Raw genomic sequence first — 11910 nt, forward strand, 5'->3', positions numbered from 1 at the left:
TTCTGCTCTCTCCAGTCTCTCCATGCTGACTCCTCCCTACTACCTCCTCTTTCCTCCTTGTCTCCTAGTCCCTCCTATCTTCCTTTCCTATTGATCAACAGTGCTTTATTATTAACCAATAAGATTAAACATATTTACAGAATGACATCTCCCATCACATGTGTTTTGTTTTGTTTTCTTGTTGCTTTTGCTTTATAATGACTCCATTTTGGAATCCAAAGAGAAGGTTGTCAAAATAGACAACCCAAGGTTTTCCAAGGATGTTGAGAAGGGGAAACCATCACATGTGGCTGATGGGGATATATACTGGGCATCAACTTTGGAAAGCAGTTTGGAAGTTTCTTTGGGAACCTAGATATGAATTTACCATATGGTTCATCTGACCTTGAGTATTTTCACAGGATAAATAAAGACATATCCATTTACTTAGTAACATATGTGAGAATGCTCATAGCAGCTTTACTCACATTACTGAAAAACCAGAACAATCAAAAATCTGTCAGCTGATAAATGAATAAACAATATGTGGAATATTATTCAGCTACAGAAAGGAATGAGGCATGGACACAACTAGATGAACATGGAAAAAACTGTGCTAAAATATAAGAGCTGGCTATATATTAATCTAGATTGTTCATGACAGGCAACCCCACAGGTAGAAAACAGACCAGAGTTGCCAGGGATATGTTGGGGAAGGTTGTCAACTGAATGATCTAAAACTAGATTGTTATGTGCCTTTAATTCCAGCACTCAGGAGGCAGAGGCAGGCAGATCTCTGTGAGTTCCAGGCCAGCCTGGTCTACAAAGCGAGACAGCTAGGGCTCAACAAACAGACAAACAAACAAAAACAAACATACGAATGAATGAAGAAATAAAACTAGATTGTGATGATTGCACAACTTAGCACTTTTATTAAAACCTTTATGAAAAATTTTAAAGGGGCATATATTAGCTGGGCATTGGTAGCACATGCCTTTAATTTCAATACTCAGGAGGCAGAGACAGAGGCAGAGGTGGATCTTTGTGAGTTCCAGGATGGCAGAGCTATTTTACAGAAACCCTGTCTTGAAAAACAGAAAACAACAACAGCAAAACCAAAAAACAAAAGGCACATATTTAACATGAAAATTATGCTTCAGAAATTATTTTTTTGCTAGTGTGTCTTTAATGGTAACTCTGGAAGTTTCAACAGTTACCACAGGACAACAGAACAGAAATGATCAGCTGATCTGGGGGACTCCTGGGAAAGGGGGGGAGAGACCAGAATGTTAAGCCTTTTCTAGGAGAGGGATGTCAGACATCCATGTGAGTCTTTAGGGAGGAGAACACTATGGTACAAGTACTTCCTGTGTAATTTCAAGAATGTCCCAAGGAACTGGCCCTTTCATCTGTCTGACAGCTTTTCGTGGATGCAAAGGTGAATTACAAGGAAGGCCCCAAAGCTCAGTTTTCCTGTCCACCAGCTCGGCTCACGTGATAGGACAGCATACAGCAAACATAGTGAGAATAACTTTGAAGGTGCAGCCTGTAAAAATGTCATTGTGAAATCCAGGTGTCTTAGACTCAAGAGGTTGGAGGATCATGAATTCAAGCTAATCTGAACTATATAGTGAGAAACTCAAAATAAAAGAAAGGCCAGGCAGTAGCGGAACAAGCCTTTGATCCCAGCACTTCTGAGGCAGAAGCAGGCAGATCTCTGTGAGATTGAGGCCAGTCTGGTCTACAGAGATAGTTCCCGGACAGCCAGGGCAACACAGAGAAACCTTGTCTCAAAAAAAAGAAAGAAAGGAAGGAAGGAAGAAAGAGAGAGAGAGGGAGGGAGAGAGGGAGGGCAGGCAGGAAGATTGGTGACTCACATTTGGAGTCTTGGCACTCTGGAGGCAGACTGCTATGAGTTTGAGGCCAGTGTGGGATACAGAGTAAGTTCTAGGCCAATTAAGACCACAGACTGAGACCCTGTCTCAGAAAACAGCAATCAAACAGAACCACAAAAAAACCAACCAAACAAAAGAGGAGTTCCACAACAATAGAAAGTTACAGTCTGGGGCCCCCTCTTTCTCCATTGCACATTTTCCATCTACTTCCAACCTCCATGCAGGAGGTGCCTACGTCAGAGTACAGGTGCACAGTCCTGATGTGATGCCAGGGGAGTATTTTGGAATGTGTTGATATGGAGGCTTGTGCTTCTTGTTGGCCTTGAATGTGATGTAGCCCAAGTGTGTCAGCCTTATGGACATTGCTCCAGGCAGGTACATTTGGCCCTCTTCACGAATCCACCCACTGATGTGGCATTGGTTAGCGTCAGAATAGCACCTGTCGGGAGCTCTTTCCCAGTGGCAAAGTTTGCAACTTCTCTAGGGGTCAGAGCCCGGTCCCAGATGGCTAAGCCAGATATGCTCCCTACAAAGGCCTCAGAGCTGTCAAACTCACCTCCCATGGTGTCTTGTTCCTGGCCCAACACGAGGGACCCTCCAGGAGGGATCTCATAGCCCTCTCTGAAGCGGGAGCCAGTAGCTACTATCCTTCGGTCAATGTGGAGCCAGTACTTGCCCTCCATGGATGTCCAGATGATACAAATGTGGTGCCACTGGCCATCCAGGAGTGGTTGCAGGGACAGTTCCCTGAAAACTGGGTCACCAATCACAAAGTGGATGGAGCCTGGCACCAGGGAATCTCGGCCATGCAGTACTAGCTTGTTGTCATTGTCCTTGGTAGCATAGGAAAGGAGGGTGCCCAGGTGGCCAGAGGCCATTCGGACCCAACTGCAGAAAGACAGAGCTCGTAGGGGCATGAGGAAACCGGGGCTAAGAAAGACCACATTTTCAGTGGAGGCGTTGGGAAAAATTAGCACCGGGCCCGTGTTGCAAACTGGAAACAGAGGGAAAAGAGTCATCCCCAAGCATGGGGCAGTTCAGAAGCACCTTGCTTCAGCCCTGCCCCTCACTCTCACCTATATCATCCAGGCCTCACTCCCTCTCTGCTGCACTCACCATCTGAACACTTCTGCTTCACAGGTAAAGACTGAAGATAACTTCTCAGCGAGTGGATGGACCCCTAGGTGTGACCCAGCTGTCGGTCTAGGAGACACCTCACAACCAACGGATCCTTTTTCTGAGCCCCCTGTGGCTGCTGTAACTCTGCTAAAAAGCAATTGACTTATACCAGCCCTCTTTTGCAGGTCATACGCCTGAACTTGGTCTCACAGGGTTCAAGACCCAGCTTCCCCTAGAGGCATCCCCTCTTTCTGTTTGGAACTGGTAGAAGCCCTGTAGACCTTGGTCCTGGCTATGCCCCAGCTCCACACTGTCCTCCAGTGTCCTCCAACTCTGACTCACCTGCCTGCCTTTTTCTCTAGCCTATCTATTATCAGTCAGATAATCTAGGGTGATTCTATAAGAAAAAAATCATTATGGCCCATTTTCAGTGTGAGGTGCCTTTAGAACTTATCCATGAACCACACTAAGCAACTGGCTCTAGGCCCCTCTCTTCCATCCAGTAGCTGTTACCTGCTTGCCTGGCACTTTTTTAGCTTATCTTAAATTGAAAAGTCTGCTATGTGACTGAGCCCAGTAACAGCAAAGAGGAGGGCATCACACAAGTCCAGCAGGATTTGGGGTGGGGTCTATCCTATACGTAGAAAAGATTGTGCCTCCTTGAAGAACTCAATCAATGAGAATTCAGGAGGCAGGGCAATGTGATCAGGGATACAAAAGTCACTGCTTTGTACCAGATTAGGTATATAAAAGTCACCAGCCATTTCTGCCTTTCTTTCTAGGTCACACTGGGTGCCTGCACAACCACAAACTAAACTATTTCACTCTTGCTATTCCAAGCCCTCAGTGTTCTTACTATGAAGTGAGGATCACTGTTTGACTCAATTCCTCATCTTGAGGCTGCTGATTCAATCACTTCAACAGAGGCCATTCTGCCATGTGACTTGACCTACTAAGGACCTGCAAGCGATAAGGATTGGGCCATTCTCTCTTCTGGTGTTGGGTATATGGCCCTTGGGGAGAAAGCTTTTTGGGGTGACAAGGGTGGGGAATGGCATTACAACCTCAGATATTGCTAGGGAAACCTGGAATTGGATAGGAAGGTGACAGGATTGTGTCACTTACTTGGTAGTGCTGATTGATGTCTGCTTGGGGCTCGGAACTTCTGTGTCTTCTGGACATGGACAGTGAAGTCTTTGGGGGAGCTCCTGTGTTGGAGTGAAGGCCTGGATGTCTGGCTGTTTCTCCACAGTTGCAAGGAACCTGGGCCTCGCTGAGCAAGCTGAGTGGGGGTGGGGGCTGCAGTCAGCCCCAGAGCCGCCCTACCAGAGGAGGCCCTCTGCATCTGTCCCTCAAGAGCAGCAATCCTGGCATCTTGGCTGTGGACTCGCTGTGTCAGGCTGGCCAGCACATCCTGCAGGACCCTAATGCTCGGGGCCAGGCTTGCAGTAGCCTCTCTGTGTGCCTTTTGCTCCTTTTCCTCCTCCACCCATTGCCTGCTTTTTGTGCTCAGAAAGAGGTTCAAGGCTTGAAGCTGGGCATCCACCTTCTGGCTCCTGCGCTGGGTCTTCCTAAGCCAAGTTTTTAGGTGGGCCACATCCTTTTGTATGGTGGCTTGAGATTGGTTCACTGCTAGAGCTATGGCCTGGCTCTCTTCCCCCAGGCTCTGGAAGCGGGCATCCATATCGTAGTACACATTATAGTTGCTGGCAATGTCCTGCAGGTGTGTCAAGGTCACCTGTTGGAATCTCTGAAACTGTAAGAGGACACAGCTGTCATGGGGTTGGGGTGAGGCTGGCTATCCTAAGTATACTTCAGAAAAACCTATTCTTCACCAAGACTATGGATGGTCCTGGACATAGATTGACCAGTTTGATCCTTGTCACCATGCTAGGACATGTGTGGAGATTATCACGAGCAGTCCCAAAGGGCCGGGAGCAAAGCGGGTGGCTATCTTCAGGTGCCACACTGCACGGTGTAAGATGTGGGCGCCAGGCTCACGGCCCTGGCTGTGGCCCTTCCTGCCTCTGAACCTCTGGAGGACCACAGGCAGTTATCTCACCACTGTGGTCCGCAGCCTCATTACAGCTCCAGAACAGCCAGGGTTACACAGAGAAACCCTGTCTTGAAAAGCAAGAAACACCACCCCATTTTAGATTTATTTTATAAGTGTATTGTTTTGCCTGCATATATGTATGTGTACTGTGTATGTATCCAGTGCCTTCGGAGGTCCCAGGGACTGGAGTTATGGATGGTTATGAGCCATCATGTGAGTGCTGAGGGTGCACCTGGGTCCTCTGCAAGTATCTAGTGCTCCTCCCCTCCCCCTCCCCCTCCTCCCCAGACAGGTTTCTTAGTAGCTGTGGAGCCTGTCCTGGAACTTGCTCTGTAGACCAGGCTGGACTGGAACTCACAGAAATGCACCTGCCTCTGCCTCCCAAGTGCTGGAATTAAAGGTGTGAGCCCCACCGCCCAATGTAGCCAGTGCTCTGAATTGCTGAGCTATCTCCCCAGCTCTAAGTGCACTTATTTATTATTTATTTATGTTTTTACAGTGATGGGAACTGAATCTAGGGTTTTGTTCATTCTGGGCAAGGCAGTACTCTGCCAGTGAGCAACCCTAGCCTTTACAGGCTTGTTTTGTTGTTGGGAATTTTTGGTGTTTGTTTGTTTTGATTTTGGTTTCTCTGTGTGATAGCCCTGGCTGTCCTGGAACTTTTTTTGTAGACCAGGCTGGCCTTGAACTCACAGAGATCTGTCTGCCTCAGCCTCCAGAATACTGGGGTTAAACCTGGCTCCTTTTCAGGTTTTTTGTTCCTTTGTTTTGAAACAAAGTCTCATTCAGTAGCCCAGGCTGGCCTAGACTTACTATGTCACTCAGTCTAGCCTCAAATTCATAGATTTTATCCAGATCTTCTGAGCACTGGGATTTTGGGTAACTATCATGCCTGGCTTTACCAGGATCAGTACAGAAAGTGCTTGGGCAGGAGAACTGTCTACAGATTCCCAAGCGGAACCCTTGGGCAGGCATATGTTTGAGGTAGACCAGCACTCTTACAACTCCCATATTTATGGGCATTGTCCTGCACTGTTGCTACCCAGGCCTCTCCAGCTGTGCTTTTTGGGCCCCCTGGAGACTGCTTTAAGTCTCCTGCACCTTCTCACACACATTGTCTAGTTGGACTTTAGAACACAGCTTAGCAAATACTTGCCTGATGCCAAAAACAGGTGAGAAAATTGTCAGCTTTCAGCAAGGACAGCAAACCAATGGCTGTGTCCAGTGAACACAGGTAGCAACTCTCTCTGTAACATCCATTCATTACCCGCTGCTGACTTTATACATCCAATGGCCCAAGTGTGTTTCACCTACCTGCTCTTCTAGTCGACGGAGCCTCTCAAAAAATGGTTTTCTTTGCCTAGCTGGGTCTGCTTCCTGCAACAGAGTCCCACATCCATACATGGACACCAAAATGAGGAGAAAAGACAAGGTCTTCTTTTTCAAGCAGCCCATGCTGGGAGACACAGACACAGGAGCTGAGGCTGGTTCCTGGAATCTGTCTCATGCAGCTCGCCACTTGGGATGGTTTTCTTCTTTCTGTCCTGGCTGATGGTCAGGTTCTTCCTGCCACCTTAATGAATGGCATCTGCCTTCTATCCAATGGACTCTGAGAACCCAAGGTTCCCAGGGAAACAAACTTCAAACAGGCACAAACAGTTTCTTTGGGAAATTGTTCTGGTGTTTGTACTCCAGGCTTTGTCTGTTTGGCTTGGAGGCAGACAGGAGCCAGTAATGGTTCTAACAGGAGCACCTAGAGTAGAGTCCCCACCAAGAAGTCAAAGCAGGACAGGGGTTGAGTGTGACTAGGAGGTTCTCAAAGCCAGGTCTGCTCTGACGCCCAGCATTCCAGCCATGCACAGCCATGTCCTATGAGTTCCCTTTGTATTCCCTTGGAAAAGAAATCCCTCTTGGTAATGTGACTGAGTTTCACTTTAACTTATTTATTTTTGTTTGTTTGTTTTTTTTAATTCTAGAATGGGATAAATTAAAATTAGCTATTGTTTTTCTTTCCAGGGAAAGGGTCCCGCTGTGTTGCTCATGCTGGTCTTGAACTCCTGGGTTAAGTGAACCGCTACAGCTTCAGCTAAGACTACAAGTATGTGATTCTCCTCTCTCTCTCTCTCCCCCCCCAAACAAATTGCACATGTTTTGAATTAATGTGATATTTCAATAAAAGTATTATGTAATGTTAAAATGAAGTTAAATATACCTGACTTTTCCAGACTGACTTTTGGTTTCAGACTGTGTAGGGGGATTATTGATGCCCCTGAGGAGATATATCCAAGTTCTGACCCCAGGACCTGTGAATATAGTCTTATGGGAAAAAACAGCGAGGCATCTCTTAAGATGGGGTTACCCTGAGGCACCTATATAGCCCTGCAGTCAGCAGCAAGTGTCCTAATAGAGACAGAGAGGACACCACGGAGAAGACCCAGTGAAGATAATGGTAGAGATGAGAACACAGCTTCTGTGGGGCTCACCTGGAGTCCTAGAAGCCAGTGGAGACAAAGGCCTTCTCAGCAGCCTTCTGAGGTAGCATGCCACCTTGCTTTTAGACTTTTAGCCTCAGAGCTGAGTAAGGATAATATTCTGTTGTTTTAAGAATAATAATTTGTAGTATAAAATAACCCAGGAAGGTGTCCTCCACAAAAGCTCCCAGCATTTCCAAGATGACATGAATCAGACTGCCATACCAGTGGATGGGCCACTGATATCAAGGCTCCTTTTATTATGCATCAGTACACCACGGGTGGAGAAAAATCACAAAAGCATCTAGGGAGAAAATATTTGTTTGTAGAGATGACTGAGACAATTCCTAGTGGCCCACTGACCCTCTTATCATTTATACTGGGCCAAGATGTGATACATGGCACCAGAAAAATGACTAAAACAACCATAAAAATAGTACATCTAGCTCACACGGACAGAGTAGGAGCAAAGAGTAAAGACATTTCAGATATGCAGAGGCTTGGGAAATGTGTCTGCCCCTCCCAAACCCACCTTTTCTGGGAAGTTACTGGATGGTGAGCTTCAGCAAAATGGATGGATAATGGAACAATGAAGTTGTAGTTAGGGATAGAGTTCCAGGAAGGTCTTATGCGGGGGGGGGGGGGGGTGCCACACCCCACCCTCAAGCTCTATCTGGAGATGCCAGCCTCTATCCTCTCTGACTGCCAGCCACATTGTCCCACACACGTCCTGACAACTGTATTGGTGGTGGCGCCTTACTCTCTGTTTTCTGAACTAACCCCAGTGTCGAGCTTATTTATTTATTTATTTATTTATTTATTTATTTATTTTTGTGTGTGTTTGTTCACAAGTGTACTTGTAGAGACAAAACACATTTACATCACATGCCTTCCTCTATGGCTCTCTATCGCGGTTTAATAAGGATCAGGATAAACAATTAGGCTGAACAGATGTTTATTTAGGGAGAAATAACTCACAACATAGACAGGTGAACACCAACAGGTTCCTGCTTCCAAGAATTCCTCTGGATGTCCTCCAGCCACAGTGTAGTAGGCAAGAGAGAGCGCTCTCCCACGCCTCCTCCGACCTAGTTCCGCAGGTCACTTCCACCCCTGGCTCCACCCCCCAATGGGTGTGGTCAGTGCCACAGAAGGAGTGAATATCCCACTACAGCTTCCATCTTATTTATTTGGAAACAGAGTCTCTTAATGAACTTTGAACTTACTGATTAGCTAGACTGGCTAGTTAGCAAGTTCCCCCCCATCCAGCTATTTATTTACATCCCTGCCCCAATGCTGGAGTTGCAGATAGTTGGACAGGTCTATTCTCTAAGCCACTCTGTCACCATCAATCTTGGCCTGCTTTCATGGCTGGACTTAATGATTATTGTTGCTACCTCACAGAGGATGGCAACCAGTTGTATTCAATTCTGCCATTGCCCGTGGGGTCACAGAGAAGGGGTAGAATATATAGGTACGGAAGGATTAGGGGAGAGGTTCTATCTGCAGTCACAGGGAGTCATCATCCATGCTGGGTGCCAACCTTCCAGTATGGCTGTTTTGAGGGCATCTATGCTCCTGCCTATAACCCCTCACCCACAATAAACTCATTGATTCCCCAGCGTGAACTTCAGTGGAATTGTACCTTGCTTTATGTTGGGACTGTAGAAGGAGGGATGGATGTTGTTTGCATCTCTTCCATCAAGGAATTTTAGTAATACAGATACATACCTCTTCACTTGACTTTTATATTGGTGCTGGGGATTTGAATTTAGATTCTCAAGTTTTTACAACAAGCACTTTGCCCAGTAAACCATCTCCCCAGGTCCCAGGCTCTTTTTAAAACCAGTATTACCCTCCCCTGTGTGTGTGTGTGTGTGTGTGTGTGTGTGTGTGTGTGTGTGTGTGAAGGTCAGAGGACAACTTTCAGGACTCAGTTCTCTTCTTCCATCATGTGGATCCGGGAGATTGGACTCAGGTTGCCAGGCTTGGCAGCAAGCTGCTTTACCTTTTAAGAGAAGGTTGGGTTTTCCTGACACCCATCTGCTCCTGGGGCACTGGACTAAGTACTGTTAACATTTCTTTTTCTTTCTGTTGTTTTTGTGTTTTGAGACAGGGCTTCTTTGTGTAGCCCTGGAACTTGCTCTGCAGACCAGGCTGGCCTCAAAATCACAGAGATCCACCTGCTTCTGCCTCCGGAGGTGTGAGCCACCACCTCCGGCTTGGTGTTCATTTTCTGTAAGTGAGCAAAGTCATTGGGGTGCTAAGGCAACATGACCCCCTAATTAGCAGTTGTTGGACTTCCCTCTGTTGTTCAGGATGCCTTAATTAGCAGTTGTTGGACTTCCCTCTGTTATCCTGGATGCCTTGAGCAGGAGGGTTGCCCAACTGGGCTGCCCTTATGGCAGCACTGACTGTCCTGTCCGAATGCCCTGTTAGGACCTTGGGAAAACTACAAGGTCCCTGATTAAAACAGCTTGGGAGGCACAGCCTCAGGGCTTTTTGAAACCACAAGCCTAGATAAACTCTAGGTGACCTTGCAACCATTTTCACCAACTAGAGAAGGGAAATCTGTCCCCTGGTGGCCTAGCAGAGGAACTGCTGAGGCTGGTGCAAAGGCTTTGAGAGCAGCTGCTTTGGGAAAGACTATCCTCTGCTGCCTCCCTTTCTAGCTTTATGTTCAGTAAAAGTCTTCTCTGGAGACTTTGCTCACCTACTGTCAGCAATGTGGGCTGAACCGGTAACCCAAAGAAAGAAGCAGAAGAGAGCAATAGCAGTGACGACTGGGCAGGGGGCAGGTCAAGCTGCAAAAGGGACCACAGCAGCTCTGTGATAGCCAAAGAGGCAGGTGTCAAGAGAGGCCAGAGGACTGACACTGAATAAGGATAAATGACTAAACCTGAGAAGAGAAGCTGCAGCCCTGGACGCCAGAAGAGTTCCAAAGAGCCAAGGGGTCTCAAACTCAGGCCAAGGATTGTAACACTGCCGTCATCAAGAGTAAAGGCCTATATTTAAAAACAAACAAACAAACAAAAAGGTAAAGCTGCAGGGGGCTGAAGAGTCCCTGCAATAAAAGCCCATGTCTGCCTGATGGTGGTGCAGCCACAGGAAAGGGCCCACGAATCCTACACAAGAGCTAGAATACTCTTAGCTTTAAGGCACACAATGCCTCCAGGCCCCTCAGCCAGTTGCTGCCCCTCCCTGAGGTCAAACATGGAGGGAAATGAAAGGTAGCACATGAAGAGTTTATCTTTGACTACCCACAGTTCTTTTTATCTGTGTAGAGCAAATAGATCCTGGCCAGCTGATTAGCAACACTTCCATGGGTGCTGGGAACTGAACTTGGTACCTCTGCAAGAGGAGCAAGTACTTTTAAGCTCTGAGATATCACCTAAGTCCCCAATATGCGCTCTTTTCTCTTTCTTTTTTCTTCTTTTTGTTTTCCGGGACACCGGTTCTCTATATAACAGTCCTGGCTGTCCTGGAACTCACTCTGTAGACCAGGCTGGCCTCGAACTCAGAGATCCTCATGTCCTCCCGCCTCCCCCCGCCCTCCCCCCCCCCCCCCCGCGCCTCTACCGGGATTAAAGGCGTGCGCCACCACTGCTCTCTGCCAGTATGCCCTCTTCACTGCTGAGTCCCGAATGGGTACTTAGTTCTCCATTTCCTCCTGTAAATTTGCCTGATGTTGTTGAGCGAATACATATCGCCCGGATTTCCACCCACACTCGGTTCTGCTGAAGTGTGGCTAACTCAGCATATCTTTCGGATCAGGGTGGTAAAACAACGTTCTGCCATGATGGAATGTTTCCAGGCTGCAGCCAGGGCCGCCGGAAGGCTACTCAATCAGTGATGTTTCATTTAAGTTAGTTTGCAAGCGGTTTGTGGGTTCGCTTTAAACAATGCAGCCTTGTGTGCCCACCGCATGCATGCTGATCACAACTTGTCTCGTTCACCTGACAGCCCAAATTGAAGGTTAGTGTCGTCCTCAGGAAGCCCACCCAGCTCTAGGGCGGAAAGTCCCCGGACTCAAGCGAGGGAAGTAGGGCAGGGTGCTGCGGAGGGCCGCACCAGAGTTAGGGAAAACTGCAGCTACGGAGGAGGGAAGGGGTGGACACACATACTCAGGCTTTGCCTTTCCCAGCCGCATAGGCCACGCCTCGTTTACCTCTTGCGCAGGCGCAGATACTGCGGCCACCAGCGCGCCGGCGCTACCCGGATTCATACCGAGCTTCTCGTAGGCATCATATCCAGAAACTCTAAATATCCTTCCCACTTCCACGTGAGGTCTGGGACTCGAACTCACAACCGTCCTAGGCTGCCACTGAACGGGGCTCGTGGTCCTGGTGCCGTGGCGAATCAGCGGCCAGCGGGAGGGAGCACGCGGCCT

The 11910-nt window shown here is 47.7% G+C and overlaps 1 protein-coding gene across 1 annotated transcript; it reads right to left on the reverse strand.

The window, feature by feature from the left end:
• Positions 1-2165: 2165 nt before the first annotated feature.
• On the reverse strand, positions 2166-7006 carry Ptx4 (pentraxin 4). Its single transcript, XM_051181571.1, is given in 4 exon segments — positions 2166-2868; positions 3867-3873; positions 4102-4749; positions 6364-7006. Coding segments are annotated over 4 exon segments (1437 nt in total). The 5' UTR covers positions 6505-7006; the 3' UTR covers positions 2166-2227.
• Positions 7007-11910: the final 4904 nt, after the last annotated feature.

This window comes from Phodopus roborovskii, unplaced genomic scaffold (genome assembly GCF_943737965.1).
Source record: "Phodopus roborovskii unplaced genomic scaffold, PHOROB, whole genome shotgun sequence".
In the NCBI taxonomy this organism is placed as follows: Eukaryota; Metazoa; Chordata; class Mammalia; order Rodentia; family Cricetidae; genus Phodopus; species Phodopus roborovskii.